A 22,876-nucleotide genomic window follows, 5' to 3' on the forward strand; every position below is an offset into this window, starting at 1 on the left:
TCTGGCTTCTGGGACCGTATTAGTCCATATAGGGCGAAAGATATATATTTGGGAGATATATCTAAATCTGAACCGATTTCAATAAAATTTGGCACACTTGACTATAATACTAATTGTTCTTCTTGTGCAAAATTTTAAGCAAATTAGGGTAAAACTCTGGCTTCTGGGGCCATATAAGTCCATATCGGGCGAAATATATATATATGGAAGCTATATCTAAATCTGAACCTATTTCTTCCAAAATCAATAGGGTTCTATTCTCAGCCAAATTTGAAGTCGATTGGACTAAAACTGCGACCTAGACTTTGGTTACAAAAATGTGTTCACGGACAGACGGACATGGCTATATCGACTCAGGAGCCCACCCTGAGCATTTTTGCCAAAGACACCATGTGTCTATCTCGTCTCCTTCTGGGTGTTGCAAACATATGCACTAACTTATAATACCCTGTTCCACAGTGTGGCGCAGGGTATAATTACTTTGTGTATTTGATTGTTGTTTTAATTATAAAATTATTTGATTTTTTTTTAATGAATAATTTTAAATTTTTATTTTAATTTTTTATTGAATAATTTTAAAATTCAATTAAAATTTGAATTGGAAAATTTTTAGTGTTATATATTCTGCGTCCAATGACATGACTTTTTGCCCCTATGTTGCGCTTAAGATCAAGTTTGCCCCTTTAGTCCATTTAAATATCACACGCTAAAAGTAATTTTTTTTCTGAGAAACGAGTTTTTCTGTTGTTTTGTTTTTACAGACTAAATAAAGTTGGTTGGGGACAAATGTGGAAACGGGCACCATAAACAAAGATTTTGAATTAAGATAACTTAAATTGATAATAGAAAAGTTCAGTTGGTCTAGAATTTAATTTCGAAGGAAGAAATAATTTTTTGTGTGTATCGAAATATTTCATTGAAATACTGGCATACTTTAATGGAGTGCCAGTTTGAAAGCACTATGGAAGGGTTTGAGTACACACCCAGACAAGGAATATGATCACCTCAAACATGTTTCAAGAGCAAAATGTTATGTTTGGATGGTACCATGTAACATGTTCACCGCAATCATGTTATTTTCTCAGAAATTATGTATATGTTTTCGAAAAGCATGTTATGTTTGGCGAGAAAATAATATTTTTGCGACAAACATGTTACATGATCACCATCCAAAAATAATATTTTGCTCTTGCAACATGTTTGAAGTGATCATGTTCCTTCTCTGGGTGCACCCACAAAAAAAATCGCTTCTGTAACACTTCCGCTTCCCAAACACATTTTGCTTCAAGCATATATATTTTCAGGAGTGGTCCAAATAAAATATTATTTGTATTGTTACAACATATTATATTTCAACTTAGAGCATACACTGGTAGTAAAAAATTTTAATGAAATTTTCTTTGTGTGGATATATTTTTAAGGCGCCAATTGGTTACTTCCATTATTTTACTTGCAGCATACTCTCTAGGTCTCTCTTTCTAAACACATATATATTTATAGGCTATTTCCAAATTAATATATGTTTTCATCTACGCATATTCGATTTTCAAACATTTTATGTCCCAAACATAATATGTTCTAACATATTAACAGAGATGTCCCAAACATGTTATGTTAGTTTATGAACATATAATGTTCATAAACTAGCTTAAAAATATTGTGTTAAAAAATGTGAGTTCCAAACATATAATTTTTACGCCCAAACCTATGAAAAACGGTCTTTTTCGTCCGTGTAGTTGTAAACCCAGCTTGATCCGTAATCCCAGCTTGATGAAATCGCTTAGTGCAAATTCCAGATTTAATATTCCACATTATTGCTAATTGATTTCGCAATTAAATCCTGGTTGAATTTCGAAAGGCTTCGTATAACTTTATTGAAAACAAAAATCTTTATTTAACTTAAATTGTTTTGTTTTCGTCTATTTCTTCTTTAGTTCTTCCAGATGCCATAACTACCAAAATAAAAATCGTAATTATATGTAAATGCATGTAGTAATCATATATATGTCTGTGCGCTCCCATCGTTATTGTGACATAAACCTATCCGAGTATCCAACCATAAAGTGAAAAAATAAAGCAAACAAGTCATTTACCTTCGTCTGTCCATCCTTTCTGTTTGATGTATTGTGGCCATTCACAAGGAATTTCAGTTAATGTGGGCGACGGAAATGAGCCACTTAATTCCTCGCATCAATATTGACACACTACGTAAACAATATCACATTACAAATTGACCAAACACCAGTGGACAACACGAGAAGCACGAGAAGGGTAACTAATTAAAAAGCCAACACTAGTCGTCAGAGACATAATAAAATGTCGATATCTCGACAAAGGCTGTCGTCAACAGTAGCACACCACCTTCATAGCTCTAGCAGAACCAGAACCTGACTTTGACTTACTTATTTGCCACATTTAATAGAGTGTGGAGGTATGCGTGGGGCTTGTCATCACTTGAAAAAATTACGCGTAATTCTGAATGGATGCCATTTGAATTAATTGTAACTGGTGGCGTGTCTTCCCTATGTTCCAGTTCTGCTCTTGAAATTGTGCTATGGTTGTTTTTATTTTCAATTGTCTCTTCTTAACTGGTTTTTAATTGTAAACAAACACGCTCACTTTGCCATACTATATTGCTAACTAGCCAAACAATTGTCGACGAGACATATAGACGTCCGTCCATCGATTAAAACGCCAACATAAAAAAGTGGTGTAATTGAATAATTTACACCTGTATTGCTGTGGTATTACAGTTTGCGTGACTGTGTAGTGAAGAGAGAAAGAGAGTGCAAGTGCTCACTCCTCTCACTCAGTAAAAAGAAGCTGCTGTACAATGTCTATGCGCAGCAATAAACAGAATGCTGTAACAAATTTTGCTCAACAAAATAACAGTCAACACGACCAACAACAACAACAGCAACAACAATTCTTGCCACCACCACAATATCAACAACAGCAGCAACAGTTGTTGGCCCAACTGCAGCAACAACACAAATTCCAACAACAACACGCTCAATTATCCCAATCACCACCCACCTCCCAAGCATCACATCTCATTCACAATAATAGCCGCAATAATTTAGCCTCTCTTGTAGCCGCCATCAATGCCAATGATCATCATCATCATCCCTATGGAGGTGGAGTTGGTATGGGTAAATCCTCACCATCCCCTCTAAATCCCCCGCCTTCATATTCAGCGGCAATAGCTCAAAATCCACCATTCCAATATATTAATCATTATCAATCGCCCCCACCAGCAACCAACACTAATGCCAATGTCTCCGATTTGAATCCGAATAATAATTCATTGGTTTTATCTAGCAATTCGACTGTTGCCCACGAATCCGAGGATCCTGAAGATGATCAACATCAGCAACAACAACAATTGTGTGTGGTGGCAAAGATGCAAAAATCTGTTACAATTACCGTAACTCCACAACGAAGTAATTCCATGGATTATTTGAATTTCGAGGAAAAGCGTCAATTGATTGCTTCTTCCCTTTCCCTATCGGATATATTACATTGTAATCCACCACCCGGTGTGCAAGACAATAAAGATCAAGTCAACGGTAAGTCGAATAATGTATATAGGAATTTAAAATCATTTTGAATTAATTGAGTTAAATAATTTGCTGAAGAGTAGAAAAATATAATTTTGTGCTCAAAGTAAATTTAAGGATGATGAAATGATAGAACCTTTGCAAAACTCTGGCTTTAACAATATTTTATTCTCTTAGAAAAGAAGAGAAGAGACTTTTCAATAAAACTAATGCGGTATTAAAAATTTTAAATAGTTGTTAGCTCCATATTTCCAAGTGGTGAAATATTCTCAAGGAAAACATGTTCATGTAAGGAAAATAATTTCCTTAGTGATAACTTGAATTTTCTAACAGAGGTATGTTAACTACTTAGCATAAGCTGTTAGAGTATTTTCGTAGTGCAATTACGTGGACCTATTTACAGAGAAGATATATGTTTGTTACGATCAGTGTTGCCAGGTGAAAATCCACACATTTTGTATGCGATTTGATAGGGTAATAACGCATTAGCGGCAAAAACTCATGATAAATGAAAAATTTGCCTGTACAGATTAGATCATCTACTCCTCCGTTAGTTTTTCTACATCATCCATAACTTCAATGCAAATCATCATACAGCTCAAATTACTTTCGGAATCCAAAGTAAATATAGACAAAAAAACGCATTCGAATAATGACATATTTTCTGGGAAATTTGGCATCTAAAGATATTAAACATAATCGAAATTATTCATATAATTGAGAATAACCTTCTTTCACATCATCTTCAATGCCAATGTATAGCTCGAAATGATCCATTGTCCATCTGCTGGGAAGCTTCTATGGGAAAAATATCTCAATTTTATTTTGTACAATACCCCATAGTAGTGGATATGTGGGATAATCGAGAAAAATATAACATCTTTGTATTGTATATTCGAAGTCAAGGAAACTGATACCCTCTCACATCTTACAAATATAGTCAAGATTATTATTGCACAGTGGTTTAAATAAAATTCTTTATTAACTAATCTTTCGTTGTAGCGGGATGTGTGAGTACTGTGTACATCTATGGATTGTCAGTTAATTCACATATTTTTGTATGATGACTGTGAAGATGCCAGTGTCATTAGTATTCTTGAAAACGAATCAAATTAAATTGAATATAATGGATGTCGTGCTAGTAATAATTTAGTTGAATATGAGTTTTTTTTTGTTTTCTAACTCATATCATTACGTTAGTCTACGGACAAAAAGTGGCAACGTTTGGACAGCTAGTTAATATGACAATACAATGGTGAATGCACAATAGCAGAAAAACCCAAAACCCTGATATTTTATTTCAAACATGCCTGTCATATTGTGTAGCTTATATATATAATATAATAGAAATACAAAACATATACAAAAATACATACACTGAAAAAAAATTTAAGTAAGTGCCTAGATTTATTATACAAGACATCATAAACTCCTCTAAAAAAGAATGAATTCAGAAAAAAGACAATAAATTTTAATCAAATCAATTTTGATTAAATAGAATTAAATGAAGTGAAATTAAAAAGAAGAAAAAAACAGTGAAACTAAGTGAAATTAAATGATATAGAATGAAAATCATCCATTTAATACCTTTGCAACAGAATACATAAAAAATAAATTTTTTATAAGTGTGTAAACAGAAACCAACATTTTCGGATAGCCATTGTGTCGTTTCATGTATTGTGAACGAAATAAAATTGCAGCGAGTCTGCGTTGGCAAAGAAAACCAATAAATATGTGCTCTTCATTTCATTCACTTTCTGATGTCGCCTTCTACTTCTCAGTGGTATAGGACTGATTTTTTAGTCATTAGCTAGTTACATTACAAAGAAAATAACTCTGAAAAATACCAAAGTTATGAGTACCTAGAGTAGCTTAAACTTTTTGCGTGTTTATTTAAATGCCACATTTTTAAGGGGTGACAAAAACAATAAAGAATATTGAAGGGTTTTGTTATGTTAAATGTAAAATTTATTGTTTACGTTATATTTTATATTATACGCATCAAGGAGAATGTTTTGTTTTAAATCAAATGGTTTATATCCAATAATGAGCAACTTAAAATTTAAAATCAACTTGGATTTATTCGAATTGGTTGCCTACGGAACGACAAAGCCATCAGAACGCTGTACGAAAGTGGCTCTGCGGTGTTTTAGCTCATTCCCAGAGAATGAAGCCGATCCATTTTTGTCGGCGGCGGCTGACACTAAATTTTTGCCTCCAACGGCGGCGCAAAATTATCTATTATAAAATCAATCTGAAGTTTTCCGAATTGTAATGAGATTAGTTTTACAACCAATCTTACAATCAAATTTATATTTCATTCCAATTTTTTGAGCTAAATTTTTGTAAAACTATTATAGCAACTTGATACTAATTGTTGAAGGTGGAAAGTTCAAAATTTTGGCAAAAACTATAACAAATATTATTAAATTTTTCTGAAATAAATCAATATTTTAGATTAATTGGCGGCTAAATTTGAATCGAGATGAGCTAATAACGGGTCGGCTAAAATCGGCGGCGCGACTTGGCAGCTTCATTCTCTGCTCATTCCTAACAAATCACCGTCTTGAGATGGTCGACACATTGGTTTGTTTTAGACTCATTTTTAATCTCGAAAATGTGCAAGGCGTAAAAGACCAACGAATTGTGATCTGAAATGAAATAAATCGAGGAATCTCTGTTGGAACCATCCTTGGGTGACGTGTGCTGAGTGCGTGTTGAGTCATGTTGGAATGTCCACACCCAGAGAAGGAATATGATCACCTGCTAGATCAAAACTTTATTTTTGGACGGTGAACATGTAACATGTTTGTCACAACCATCTTATTTTTTCTCCAAAATTATGTATGTGATTTCGTCAACAATTTTATGTTTGAGACAAAAATCTTGTTTTTTAACATTTTGCTCTAGGAGGTGATCATATCCCTTGTCCCGCATGGTCTGCGGCCAAAATGCTTGTGTGCCCCCACACAAAATAATTTTACCCTTCACTACTACTGTGGTACAGGGTATAATAAGTTTGTGCATTTGTATGTAACGCCAAGAAGGAGTAATCATAGACCAACCTTTTAGTATACGGATCGGCTTAGAATTAAATTCTGGGTCGATTTAGCGATGTCCTTCTGACTGTCTGTCTGTTGATGTATTTTTGTGTGCAAAGTACAGCTCGCAGTTTTAGTCCGATTGTCCTAAAATTTGGTATAGGGTCATGTTTCGGCTCAAAGACGATCCCTATTGATTTTGGAAAAAATCGGTTCAGATTTAGATATAGCTGCCATATATATTTTTCACCGATCTGGTCATAATTGGCGTGTATATCAACCGATTTTCCTCAAATTCAAATTCAAAAAACTTGCAAAATATCAGCCAGCTCGGTTCAGATTTAGATATATCTCCCATATATAGCTTTCGCCCGATTTACACTCATATGACCACAGAGGCCAATTTTTAACTCCAATTTAGTTGAAATTTTGCACAGGGAGTAGAATTAGCATTGTAGCTATGCGTGCCAAATTTGGTTGACATTGGTTCAGATTTAGATATAGCTCCCATATATAGCTTTTGCCCGATTTACACTCATATGACCACAGAAGCCAATTTTTTGTTTCGATTTAGTTGAAATTTTCCACAGGGAGTGGAATTAACATTGTAGCTATGCGTGCCAAATTTGGTTGACATCGGTTCAGATTTAGATATAGCTCCCATATATATGGGACCAAGTTTGAAGCAACAACTATGGACATAATACTGCGAACAAAACGAACGCCACTAAAAAAATCGTATTGTTTTTCCTTCAAAAATCCAGTTTGTTCAGAACATTCAACTACCAAAGCAATATATTGTTGCTTGGTACGTATATGGATAGGTACCACGCCTGTGACAAACATCAGGGCCTCTAGAATACATATCAAAAATTTCTATTAAAAATTAACGAAAACTCTATATTTACAAACAAATATCTATATATGCAATTTGTGCGTCATAGAAGACTCCACCTATAGTAAATAATCGAAAAATATTGTAGGGATAACATCCCCACTATCCGTTTTTTAATGGAAGTCCCACGGGACCTCATCAATCCGTTTTTTATTGTAGGTCCCACGGGACCTCATCACGCTGGTATCGCTTCCGGTGTTATCACATACATAAGGGTTAATAATCCATTTTAAGGAATATAACCTTTGTGAACATTTGCTTTGGGCTATTCCCCATCAAGTTATAATAAAATTTGCAACAAATGTGAATAATTTTATGCCTTTTTTACTGATTTACTTTCCACTTTAGCGGCTAAACTCGAACTTAATACTCACCTTTAATTGGAACAATTTTCGTGACATTTTTTCTGTGCAGGGCTTCAATACTTTAGATCGACGTCTTGAGATTATCGACAATTTTATATTTTTTGTGGTAACCTTATTCTCCAAAATACACCAGGCGCAAAAGTTCAACGGATCGAGGTCTGAACATTTTGGTGGCCATTATGCGGTATAAATGGAGCGAGAAATCTCCGTTTAAAGGCATTGGTTGATGTGTGCTGAGTGCGATGGTCTTGTTGGAATATCCATGGTCTGTAGCCGAAATTTATCTGGCCTTCAGTTTTCGGATCATTGACAATATTTGTTTGTCATAGAAGACTCCACCTATAGTAAATAATCGAAAAATATTGTAGGGATAACCTCCCTACTATCCGTTTTTATTGTAGATCCCACGGGACCTCATCACGCTGGTATCGCTTCGCTAATATTTGGACGCGATGCGATAGGGTCAGTATCACGGTAATGAGAAATAAAAAATTGATTCACATTTAAATGTTGGAGGGCCACTTGTAGTTTCCCAGCACGCATGAATTCCATCACGAACAACTTTGTTTCTGGATGAAAAAGATCAAAATGCTCTAGCAAGCTTGCAAAAAAAATAAAATGAACTGCTAATGGAATAAATCTGTTGTCTCTCAAAGGAGCGGTCTAGAAATGACAGCAACCTGAAGTTGGTTGTAATACATATTAGCCACACTTGGCATATACACCAATAATTATTTCCCAAACACCCAAAAGTATGCAATAAATGTAGAAAAAATACTCCTTTATACTACCATATATTAGCAAAACAATTGCTCTATGCCTTTCATTGTGTGTGTGGCACAAGTTTTCAATTGCCAATTATTCGTGATTTACGTGGACACGTGTTCAATACTATGACCATCAGTTAGTCCCGCCAACCAATAGAGAAGGAAAAAACGTATATACTTTATTATTAATTGCATTTTGAAACATGACTACTACACATATTTCTGCTATGAATTTTAATTAAAAATTCAAATCGTGGTCACAATTCACAATTTTGTAATTATAGATAGTTATCATTGAGAATTCAATTGATAGCTAGCATGACAATCGGCTTGTATAAATTGTATTTTATATGCAGTAGGATATTGTTGTTTGTGTTGGTTTCAAATTGCAATTTAACAATTGTATGAAATATGAGATGTAGGTGCATATTTAGATAGGATAGGATAAATAATCAATGCGAAGTTTAAATTTGTCTATCCTGTTTCACGAGAGTATACTATTAGACATCGACGTACAGTTTTGATTGTATATACAAACAAATTGTTTTTAATTCAATGACGAAATTAATTGAACCAATTAATATTGTAATTGAAATTGCTTCAATAACGCAGATGAGAGTATCTATCACAGTTTTAATTGGGAATAAAAAAATACTTGATTAAAAAAATGTGTTTAATTAAACATGTAACTGATGTTGTTTACAAATCTCATTTAATTTTCACTTTCATAATAGCTGGCTTAGTGTTGTGAGTTTGAATAATATATTAATTGTGTCAATTAATTTTTTTTATTAAAAATTAAACAATTTTCAATCATTCTTTTAACTAGCTTAGTCTTCCGAGTGTGCACACAAAAATTTAACAAAAAATTTTCCAATTAAAATTTTAATTGAGTTTTAAAAAATATTCAATTAAAAATTTAATTGATTCAACAAATTTTTTAATTGAAACAAAAATCAATCACAAAAATAATAGTATCAATTAATTTTTTAATTGGATCAGTTAACTTTTTTATTGACCTTCAATTAATTTTTTAATTGATACTATAATTTCTGTGATTGAAGACATTTCAATTAAAAATTAATTGCATCAATTAATTTCGTGATTGAATCAGAAAAGTTTTTTTTTGTGTGTGATTAAAAAGTTAATTGTATCAAGTAATTTTTAATTAAAAAGTTTCAATCATTCACTTAATAGCCGTAATATTTTTAGTTTGGTTAAAAAGTTAATTGTATAAATAAATTTTTTTAATGGAAAGGTTTTGAGCTTTAATCATTTTTTAATTGGAAATATTTGGTGATATTTTTTGCCTGTGTAATTTGGTAATGAAGAAGTGCTCATGAACAATATTAATTATGAATATGCCAGAAAAAACGAATTGTTCAATAATGACACGAATGGATCAAAACTAGGGCTGTCACCAGGGATAAATCCCGCCCCGAAATCTCGGGATTTTCGGGACGGGATTAATACCGAATCCCGGGATGTTTTATTTTGAATTTTTACGGGATCACGAAAAATAAATTCCAATTTGTTAAATTTGTGGCTTTTTAGCAGTATTTATTAATAAATTTGGAGTCTTCATTCAGTGCGAACGGCCCTTGGATTTCATACCCGACAAATTGAGTAACTAAAAATTTATGGTAGAACTTGAGTAAGAATTTATTATACATGACGTATACTATAAAAATCAAAATTTCATCAAACATAAATGTAAACGATAAGGTCATCCTTTGAACAATGAGTTCAAGTGAAATGGAATTTGTGCAACATAAAATAAAAACCAATGATAGAAGGTCTGTCCACAATATAACAAGATCGCGTTTATCTGATAACAAGTTGGATGCCTTGATATTGTGAAGAAGTGACTTAGAATGATGAAGTACAAAAGGATCAAAATGTTTTGCTGAGTAAGATAGCGATATAAAATTGTTTTCTAATTTATTTTTTCAAAGTGTTTTGTTTCTCCTTTTTTTCATATTGTTGAGTTGGACTGAGTGTTCGTTAAGTATGATAGCGATTTGAAATTGTTTTTTAATTTACTTTTATGTTCTTTTGTGTTTTTTTTTTAAATAAAATTGAATTACACTAAATTGGTTTAATGTACAACCATTTTTGGCGCTGTAGATTGTTATTACTTAAAATATTTAAAGAATCCCGAAAATGTCGGGATCCCGAAAAAAATCCTGGGATTCTATATTTTGAAATCCCGATTCTCTGGGATTTATAAAAATCGATCCCGAATGACAGCTCTAATCAAAACCGAGAAAACCGTAAAGTATGACATTTCGTCACATAATAAAAAATAGCCAAAAATCTATCATTGAGGTAAAATAACAGTAACGTTATCTCTTCACACAAAGCAAATTTTATTAAAAGTCAGGCAACGAAAAATGTTCATTAATATAACGAAACATTTTCATTAATACAATGAAAATATTCGTTAATAGTACGAAACGTTACGTTGATTGACAGAAAATTCGTTATATTAACGAAAAATCGTTCTATTAACCAATTTGTTTCATTGGTGGGTCTAACCTAACCTAACCTAACTATTTTTTGCATGTAGGTTTGCTGGTACCTTCACAAGTGACCTTATTGTAAGCCTAAGGTTCTAATCATTTTTTGATACTTTGGAAGACGAAAAAATCGACGGTGGATGGCTTATAGTACTATTATGCTGTTGTGGATCTTGTGCATAAACTGACCCGTGGTATTTCAGCTGTTTCGCATATTTTAAAACGATAGTCTTTGAATATCATATCGTTGAGTTTTATCGCGGAGGACATTTTCGAAGAAGACAGTGGTCATCGAAGTATCTTTTGATTTCGCTGCACTATTTTCCTTCCGAAAACATGAATCGGATTACCGAGCAATATTGATATTTTTCAGTCTTTAAGAATATGCTTACACTTCCTGTTACACACGGCTTTGACTTCATTTGCCCCAAATTGATTTACATTCTGCTTAGTCTACTACATATTACTTGTGTCGTATAATAAATTGAATTGTATTTTGGCTTAGGTTATTAATCCTGCTTTGAAAACTAATATGAAATACAATACAATCGACCACCTTCACAACAATAGTTTGTGGAATATGGTTTCTATTCAGAGATTACAAATATCTAATTAGAAGAACTTTGATATCTATTCATACCTCATCTCTCATAAATACCACGTTCATCATACAGTTGATTAGTAAATCATTTAATGCGCTTCTTAGAATTCCAATACACACACAATCGGAATGTGATAGAGTGTATAAACATTCTACGAAGGACTACAGTGTTTGCATACATAAATAATTAATTAACAAATGACAGGTTTTACCAATGAGACTCAATAATAAATAATTAATGAAACCCTTTGTGTCTATTATAAGAATGGAGAAGTTCACCAATGTGGTATCACAATGGGCTGAATAGTCTAAACCTAAACTAACCTAACCTATTATAAGAATTGCAAGAATGACTATAATCATTATTTATTCTGAGAAGAAATAGATATCGAGACGTTTTTTTTATCTGACAATAAAAAGACTAAACCAACTGGAAAAGAATTTCAAAAACTGTACATTAAAAAGTCTTCAAATGTAAGTCCTTTATTGTGTTATAAGAAGTCAACAAACTTTCTTGTCCTTATCCCAAGTGCTGCCAGTATGTTACTTGAGGATTCTGTTTATTTTAGGAAGGCTAATTTGTTGCCACTCAGACATTTGACTGGCTGTATACCTGCCACACCTATCACAGATGTCATCAATATGAGGATCGATGCGGTGGTTGACAATCGTCCACGTCAGTTTATGGCCTCTGCGCACCTCTCGACCAATTTGTTGATACGTTCTGCCAAAAATAGGCCGGCCTAGTGTCGAGGAATTGTTTGAGGCAGATTTTAAGGTCTTCTTGACCATCGAGTGTAACACCCCCTCATTTGGAATGACAAAAAGCGGAAAGGTGGTAGCTGAAGAACTCAAGAACTTCAAGCTTCTTTTAATTGCCGAATATTTTCCAGACGATAGTTAGTAGGAGCAAGATCCAGAAAGTAAAGTGAATGTTGAAGAACTTCCTACACCCCAGAGAAGGAATGTGAACATGTTTCAAGAGCGAAATTTTATTTTTGTACGCAACCATATTATTTTCTCGAAAATTACATATCTGATTTCTACAACCATGTATATGTTTGCGAGAAAACAACATGTTAGCGAGCAAGAGCAAAATGTTATTTTTGTACTCAACCATGTTATTTTCTCGAAAATTACATATCTGATTTATACAGCCATGTATATGTTTGCGAGAAAACAACATGTTATCGACAAAAATGTTCCATGTTCACCGTTAAATAACATAACATTTTGCTTTTAAAACATGTGTGGGGTGATCATATTCTTTCTCTGCTTGTATTCGAGCTTCTTTTATCTTTTAATTACAGAACATTTTTCGTATCTTCCGTAAAATGAACACAACTTTCAGGGGTTTCAACATCTTTGAAAGCAAAGGCTTTCCGATGACATCCGTAGTCTCAGATCAGACAAATTGCAAAGCCTTGCACCGAGATGCCAGGTGTACTTCACAGTGCTACAAAACATGAATATTCTTCAGTCATTTCGCTTTAGGTGCTCAAACCATGCGTTTCCCTTGGGTTTTCCGACTTATCAAGCTCATGTGCAAGGTGTTTCGTTAAAAGCTACAAGACAATAGCCTTCTATGAAGACTACCAGTACCAGTAACAGGAGTACTGCGTCAATGTATTCCAATAGAAAATGGTCAACATATTGAGGAAACAATTAGGCAGTATCTGCTGGCCGATAAGTTGTGTATATATTGTATATAGCTGTTGCTGAGCTAGCCTCTAGCTCCAAAAGCATATTTTTCAAGATGTATAACCCAATGTTGTGGAATTTGGCAAAATATTCAAAATGTAAATTGTGATCTAAAAATAAACACACCTTTGAAAATGAGAACTATGGAAGAGTTAAATGCACGTGTTACGGATTTTATGATTATGGGAAATTGGCATACACTAATGGAATGTAGACACATGCATAAATTATGTATAGATAAAATCGTCGGCACAACACGATTTCCTCAAAAACAAAACATCAAAATAGAAATTTGGTCGTAATGATGTGGGCTTCAGATATGTATATTTTGGTTAATCACTTGATGAGAGCAGACAAATAACTTGACACATTACTAACTAATAAGAAAAAAATATTTGCCTACCAAAAATATGAGCTATCCACTTGAATCTTTGGCTTTCTGACATCTGCTGTATATGATTTCGCATATATTTATATGATGATGCTGATGATATTCAAGCTTGCATTTTGAAGAGGGTTTTTGTTTGTGCTTTTTGTAAATTTCTAACAAGGGTTCAGGTCAATATCATGTTATATGGGTAACTCTTTCTCACCATCCTTAACAATTGCTCCGGTTCTATATTTCCATTTAAATTACCCCAAGTATACCCCATATTTCACAGTCATATGAAATATCAACATACCGCAAACAATATTTGAGGGTGTTATAATTGGGTGTAAATTAACAAACGTAAGCAGTAAGCCTGATATGTGTTTGTGGCTTGCCAAAGGACAATTTCATAAACTTTATTACATTTTCCACTGGGAGAAAAATTTCTGTTTATAAATCAGTGATGACTGTATTATGGAATTTATGTGTTTATATTAAAACCGGTATTGTTAACAAATTTCACTGAAATAGGACGACAGAATTCGTGTAAGTAATATTCGTGTTTTGGAATATAATCACGAATTCTTCCTGTAATTTGTTATTTCCACGTCAATAGTGCTGGCCTTTATATGGAAAAAATCAGATTCTAAACCCAGAAAGTTAATTCTAACTATTAGAATATTATAAATGGACATTGGATTGATATAAATTGATTTCGAAATTTCAAATAAATGTCGAAATGTCAAATAATTTCTCCAATAAAAAAGAATAGACGAGTATGTGGAAATTTGGAAAACTGGAAAGTCATCTGAGCACTTTAGACTACAGTTATATATTTTCCATGATACTAAAGAAACCTGTTCATTTCATACATATTGTACAAATCTTGATCTCAACTGGAACATAGGTACAAGAATTAAGGAGGAGCTTAGTTTAATTATTAATTATTATTATTTTTTTTTTGTAAATATTCTTTATCGTAACCTCTCAGTGTATTTTGCGGTGCAAAAGGTTAAAAACCCAATGCGTGTGTACGCAAATGAAACGAAATGATTAATTATTGTTATAACTCTTTTGGATGCTCACTTTTGACCGCCGAAGCTGAAATGTATTTGAAATGGCAACGACTTTTTCGCATAGCAATTTTGAAAAATCATTATTTCGTTTTATTTACTTCCTTTCATATGTGCGATCATTACTCATTGGTTAACGAAGCAAAATAAACTGAAATAATATATGAATTAATTCATTAAAGTTGTTGATATTTGAATAAGCGAATTTTGTTCTCTTGTGAAGAAGAAAACTTCATCTAAGGGCCTAACTAACACTACTCACAAAAAAAAAAAATCAAATACAAAACATAAATCATTCACCCTTATTTCTGAAGTCGCTCTCGCCGTCGCTTTTTGTCTTCTGTTGCTTTTAAGTCGTCTTGTCATTCATTTGGTATTCCTGCGAAGTGGCGACGGCCACGATGACGATTACTTTTTGTACCAATTACAATACTCGGTAATAAAAGGCCGATATCGCTAGAAAACAATCAGCTGATGTGAAAAAAAAAAAGAATTTTAATTTTTTCGGTTTAAAATATTTTTATTTCTGACGCAATTCTATGTCGGAAAATCAAGAAAAAATATTTAATTTGACGCGGAAAAAATGTGCTATATATACTGATTTTTTTCCCCATTTTGTTTGTAATTGTTGAAGATTAGTCACTTTACCTCTTATTCCATTTTTAACATTTATTTTTCAATTGTTCGATTAATAAAGCCTAAAAAACTTCTTCAAAACTTAAACACTAAACTCGTCGCTGGTAAATTTAAAGGCGACAAAAAGCGACGATGTTGGCGACAAAAAGCGACACCAGGAATACCGATTTTCTTCGATAGCAGAATATATCGACGAACGGAATACCAATTAGTGGCGACTGACGAAAAGCGACAAAAAAAAGACGGCGAGGGCGACTTCAGGAATAAGGGTGATTGATACAGAGATTTTCTGTATATAGAATCATGATTTAGGAGATGTAATGGTGTTGAAGATGGTGATAGGTGTATAATAACATACCATTAGAAATTCTATATATTTTCTAGTAATCCGCTACGACAAAGAGTTTCCAAAGGAAACAATTGTATTATTTGATTCATGGTGGTGGGTTTTTAAGATTAGGCCCGGCCAAATTTAAGTCCGATTACTTGTTTATTACAGCATTATGACCTTCTTATATCAACCACAACTGGTTTCTCACAATGCACCTTTTTTTACTCATGGCATACATATGGGCGCATAAATCCGTATATGAACATGCGTTCTATCGCACATTTTTTACATTTACAACACAATGAAAGTTTCTCTTGTTAAGTATGTCTCAAACATTTTATGAACTAAACTTGGGTATGAAGTTCAATGAATGTAAACGTAAGTTCAATATGAACTAACCCAAAAGAAAATTTTCCTATGACTCCAAAAACAGCAAGAATGAACTACAGTATGGTTAGAATGACCATGATTTGGAGCCAATGATTTTGTTATTTACTTTTAGTTTTCCTCTATGATAGAAAGTACACCAGGACATTTAATTTTCTTGGTTTTAACAACGCTTTGTGGAAATCTCAAAATATGGAGTATAATTTAGTTCAATTCGTTCATTATTGCGATTCAGAAGATTTTTAGTTTTTATAATAAAAGTTATTATTTCAACGAGTCTTTGGTTAATATTTAGCTTTTAAATATCTTCACATTTAGCCGATTTAAGGCAAGTTCTATGGAGGTTTATATCGCTAATTTCTTTGCGTTGGATATAGCTTTTTTCACATAATTGTCTTTACTTATTAATTCCCTCCATAACTACACATTGGCTCCAACCCCATCGCTATGGGAAACTATCATACTCGTATTACTCATAAGCACGTGATAACACCCTTTTTCGTCGACTATCGATCAGCGTGAGTAAAGCTAACAATATTTACTTTATTTATTTGTAAGAAGACCTAAACATAAATTCTTCACTTTCTGTCAGTTTCACTCTTTCATGATTTTTTGATCGACTATAGCTACGTGAAAAGAAACGGAACAAAATTCATTCATATACCCTAACAAGTGGCGCTGGCATGCATGTTACGTCTCAAATACCGAGCTTATTTTTTTATTCTTAAAAATTTAAAACAACATCAAATTACGAAAACAAGACAATAAAAAGCTATAATGTTTAGGTGAGCACGTTTTTTATAGTAATTCTTTGCATGTTATTACTGTGCGCCTGTCATTACTGCTTAATTTATTATTGTTGTAAATCATAAATGAGTGTACAAATGAGTCGAAACATGTAAACAAAAGAAATAAATTAATAAGCACCCATCTCATCACTCGGATAGGTTGACTTAGTTATGTTCTCATAAAAAGTCTCCTAATTTATTTATTTAATTTCATCTTAATTAAAATTGTTAGTTTTTTTAATTTACTGAATTCAATTAAAAATTAAAATTTCAAAAAATTCTTTTATCTTATGTTTTAAAATGAATTATTAAATAACAAGTATATACAGCAGTAAGTTCGGCCGGGCCGAATCTTAAATACCATGAACCAAATATTAGGATTTCCTTTGAAATTTCAGGAGGGCTTGAGGACACTTCCCGAAGATACATTTAAAGATTTCACCTATGAGGACTATATCAGATTCTGGATTTATAAGAACCATTTTTGTTTGAGTTTTAGAGGAATCATTAACATCTCTTGTAAGTGTGCAAGAAAATTATAAAATAACGTCTTGATTTGAAATTTTAAATCTGTAGATTTTCACCCGAAAAATAAAATCTGGAAATTTTACATTGAGTTTCAAGCAATTTTCATGATCAGTGCGCCTTCTATACTCACAAGAAGTGAAATTGGTCTATATGGAGGCATTACCAAATGGACCGATAAAAACTTAATCCGATACACGTTTTTGTGAGCCTTAAATACGAGAATATTTACAATTTCAGGCAAATCGGATAAAAACTACGGTTTCTAGAAACCTAAGGAGTTAAATCGGGAAATCGTTCTTATGGGGGCTATACTAAAATACCGACCGATACTAACCGTTTTCGGCACACCTTTTTATGGCCCAAAAATACCTCTAGATTTCCAATTTCAGGCAAATTGGATAAAAACTACGGTTTCTATAGGCCCAAGAAGTAAAATCGGGAGGTCGGTTTATATGGGGGCTATACCAAAACATGGACCGACACTCACCATTTTTGGCACACCTCTTCAAGGTCCCAAAATATCTCTAGATTTTCAATTTCGCGCAAATTGGATGAAAACTACGGTTGCTATAAGCGAAAGACCCCAAATCGGGAGGTCGGTTTATATGGGGGCTATACCAAACCATGGACCGACACTCACCATTTTTGGCACACCTCTTCAAGGTCCCAAAATACCTCTAGATTTTCAATTTCGCGCAAATTGGATGAAAACTACGGTTTCTATAAGCGAAAGACCCCAAATCGGGAGGTCGGTTTATATGGGGGCTATACCAAACCATGGACCGACACTCACCATTTTTGGCACACCTCTTCAAGGTCCCAAAATACCTCTAGATTTTCAATTTCGCGCAAATTGGATGAAAACTACGGTTTCTATAAGCGAAAGACCCCAAATCGGGAGGTCGGTTTATATGGGGGCTATACCAAAACATGGCCCGATATAGCCCATCTTCGAACTTGACCTGCGCGCAGACAAAAGACGATTCTGTGCCAAATTTCAGGACGATAGCTCCATTATTGAATGCTGTAGCGTGATTACAACAGACAGCCAGACAGACAGACAGACGGACAGACGGACATGCTTATATCGTCTTAGAATTTCTCCCTGATCAAGAATATATATACTTTATATAGTCGGAAATCGATATTTCGATGCGTTACAAACGGAATGACAAACTTATTATACCCCGTCACCATTCTATGGTGGTGGGTATAAAAATAACCATGAAAGAAACCGTGCGAGTTTGAAGCGATTGTTAAATGGTAATTGCAATTTCAATATATTAACTAATAATAAAAATTAAAAAAAAAAACGATATAGGAAATGTTCTGATTTTTATATTTAGTGTTTTTTTTAACAAAAATAAATTTTAATAAATTATTTCCTAAATGTTGAACATAATTATTTTCTTCTTATCATTTTGGAATTTTTGTATATCATCACGTTTTATTAGTTTCCTTTGTATGTAAATTTGTTCCCCCAAATACATTTTTATTATATACATAAAATGAACACACTTTCTAAATAGGTAGTCACTCAATGATTTTCTTTCTTTGCAAATTTTGTCATGTTTCCTCATTTCTATTGCCAAATGTTTTGGCGTCAAATGCTTCTAAAAATATCTTTTCTTGAATCATTCATTGTTTTGAATGCATTAATGAGGAGATGATTATAGTTGTGGCGCTTGATTTTTCCTTTACTCTTAGCTCATTCAGCTCATTTAGAAAGTGAAATATGAGCGAATAGCTTTCAGAATAAATTGCTTGTGGCTTTTGTTTGAGTGGTGTCATTGCAGCATTTTGGTTTCCTAGAATTATTTTACAATTGAGAATCATCACTGTTGTTGGCGTCGTTGCAAATTATAAGGTCAAGTTTAAGAAAATAAAAAAAAATTAAATAATAATAAATAAATTTTGTTGACTGGAGTAAATCCAAGAGCAGAATATTAATTGTTAATGAAAAGTATAGTTAAAGGAAATATTTATAAAATTATTTTATTTGCTTTTTATTTGGGTTTATGAAATTTTATTATGAATTGAATTTTGATAAACATTCTTCCCGTATTTATGTAGCTCTTCAAACCATGATTAGTACGAAGCTTGTTTTGTGCAGGGTTTTTATAACCTGCGCCACACTGTGGAACAGGGTATTATAAGTTAGTGCATATGTTTGCAACATCCAGAAGGAGACGAGATAGACATATGGTGTCTTTGGCAAAAATGCTCAGTGTGGGCTCCTGAGTCGATATAGCCATGTCCGTCTGTCCGTGAACACATTTTGTAATCAAAGTCTAGGTCGCAGTTTTAGTCCAATCGACTTCAAATTTGGCACAAGTAGGTGTTTTGGCTCAGAATAGAACCCTACTGATTTGGAAGAAATCGGTCCATATTTAGATATAGCTCCCATATATATATATATATATATATATATATATATATATATATATATATATATATATATATATATATATATATATATATATATATATATATATATATATATATATATATATATATATATATATATATATATATATATATATATATATATATATATATATATATATACATATACATATACACATATACATATACACATATATATATATATATATATATATATATATATATATATATATATATATATATATATATATATATATATATATATATATATATATATATATATATATATATATATATATATATATATATATATATATATATATATATATATATATATATATATATATATATATATATATATATATATATATATATATATATATATATATATATATATATATATATATATATATATATATATATATATATATATATATATATATATATATATATATATATATATATCTATATATATATATTTCGCCCGATATGGACTTATATGGCCCCAGAAGCCAGAGTTTTATCCTAATTTGCTTAAAATTTTGCACAAGAAGAACAATTAGAACTATAGTCAAGTGTGCCAATTTTTATTGAAATAGGTTCAGATTTAGATATAGCTCCCATATATATCTCTCGCCCGATATGGACTAATACGATCCCAGAAGCCAGAATTTTACCCCAATTTGGTTGAAATTTTGCACTAGGAGTAAAATTGGTAGTGTAGTCATGTGTGCAAAATTTTATTGAAATCGGTTCAGATTTAGATATAGCTCCCATATATAGCGTTCGCCCGATATACACTCATATGACCACAGAGGCCAATTTTTTTGCTCCGATTTAGTTGAAATTTTGCACAGGGAGTAGAATTAGCATTGTAGCTATGCGTGCCAAATTTTGTTGAAATCGGTTCAGATTTAGATATATCTCCCATATATAGCTTTCGCCCGATTTACACTCATATGACCACAGAGGCCAATTTTTAACTCCGATTTAGTTTAAATTTTGCACAGGGAGTAGAATTAGCATTGTACCTATGCGTGCCAAATTTGGTTGAAATCGGTTCAGATTTACATATATCTCCCATATATAGCTTTCGCCCGATTTACACTCATATGACCACAGAGGCCAATTTTGAACTCCGATTTAGTTTAAATTTTGCACAGGGAGTAGAATTAGCATTGTACCTATGCGTGCCAATTTTGGTTGAAATCGGTTCAGATTTATATATAGCTCCCATATATATGTTTTTCTGATTTTGACAAAAATGGTCAAAATACCAAAATTTTCCTTGTAAAATCACCACTTCGTAGTCGAAAAGTTGTAAAAATGACTCCAATTTTCCTAAACTTCTAATACATATATATCGAGCGATAAATCATAAATAAACTTTTGGAAAGTTTCCTTAAAAGTGCCTCAGATTTAAATGTTTCCCATATTTTTTTTACTAACATTGCGTTCCACCTTAGTGCATTAGTCGACTTAAATTTTGAGTCTATACATTTTGTAGAAGTCTATCAAATTCTGTCCAGATCGAGTGATATTTAAATGTATGTATTTGGGACAAACCTTTATATATAGCCCCCAACACATTTGACGGATGTGATATGGTATCGAAAATTTAGATCTACAAAGTGGTGCAGGGTATTATATAGTCGGCCCCGTCCGACTTTAGACTTTCCTTACTTGTTTTTAATAAGCTCCCAGTGCGAGTACTTTCGTGATGTATGGAAAACGTTTTCTAAGGCCTTTAGAAAATTTGCCACTTTATTCATCGGTGACACTTTTGTGCCACCAAATTTGCTACTTTTTACATTTTGGTGCTGCCTTTCCGTCATACTGCGCCACTTTTTTAATAACATTAATTTATACTATCAGATTTTTGTATACATTGTGTCCCCAAATTTACGGATATGGTCGGTGTTTTACCAAATAATCGAGTTTACTATTCAAATATTATATTTGTGAACAATATTCTTTTTTGTGTCATAATGTTCTCAGTGGATGTTATCCACTGGATAAATGTTCCGCCCAAAAGTATGCAAACAAAATTTTAGATCTGATAGCTTAATCATATAGGAAAATTTAGAAACTAATAAACGGAACAAAATAATAATCCAAAAAAAAAAAAAATATATATATATATATATATATATATATATATATATATATATATATATATATATATATATATATATATATATATATATATATATATATATATATATATATATATATATATATATAGTAAATACATCAAGTACAAGGAATATTTTAAAATTAAATGGAGATAAAATGGTACTGTGGATCTAAATTAAAAAAATATATATTTATATTTCACAATTCTATATAAAATACTGATATAAATGCATTGTTACTTTTTCTTGCATACACAAGGTCGTGGGTTCGATTCCTGCTTCGAGCGAACACCAAAAAAGTTTTTCAGCGGTGGATTATCCCACCTCAGTAATGCTGGTGACATTTCTGAGGGTTTAAAAGCTTCTCTAAGTGGTTTCACTGCAATGTGGAACGCCGTTCGGTCTCGGCTATAAAAAGGAGGTCCCTTGTCATTGAGCTTAACATCGAATCGGGCAGCAGTCAGTGATAAGAGAGGAGTTCACCAATGTGGTATCACAATGGACTGAATAGTCTAAGTGATCCTTATAAATAGGGCTGCCACCTAACCTAACCTACTTTTTCTTTATGAAAAAGTGTATCACTTTTCTAAAATGAGTGTACCACTTTTTGTTGCGGATGCCACTTTTCAGAAATTCTCAACGGTTCTGATCTAGAGAGATTAAAGCTTAGATTAGGTATTGTGGTAGCCCGTTGTTTCAGGCGCACTTTATCTATTTAGTCCATTGTGATACCAAAAGTGATGAACTCCACTCTTATTGATGAATACTGCCAG

General features: G+C 32.5%; 1 protein-coding gene across 6 annotated transcripts in view; it reads left to right on the forward strand.

The window, feature by feature from the left end:
- Positions 1 to 22,876, forward strand: part of LOC142236606 (uncharacterized) — a 747,498-nt gene that overhangs the window by 198,264 nt on the left and 526,358 nt on the right. For 4 of the 6 annotated variants that reach the window (XM_075307832.1, XM_075307834.1, XM_075307831.1 and 1 more), the window contains one exon: positions 1,935 to 3,569. The exons of 1 other annotated variant lie outside the window; for it this stretch is intronic. In XM_075307832.1, the coding sequence (XP_075163947.1) occupies positions 2,834 to 3,569 (736 nt within the window). In that variant the 5' untranslated portion in view covers positions 1,935 to 2,833. The remainder of the gene's footprint in view (positions 1 to 1,934; positions 3,570 to 22,876) is intronic. One more of the 6 variants, XM_075307835.1, reaches the window with a different exon arrangement.

This window comes from Haematobia irritans, chromosome 4, assembly GCF_050003625.1.
Source record: "Haematobia irritans isolate KBUSLIRL chromosome 4, ASM5000362v1, whole genome shotgun sequence".
Taxonomy (NCBI): Eukaryota; Metazoa; Arthropoda; class Insecta; order Diptera; family Muscidae; genus Haematobia; species Haematobia irritans.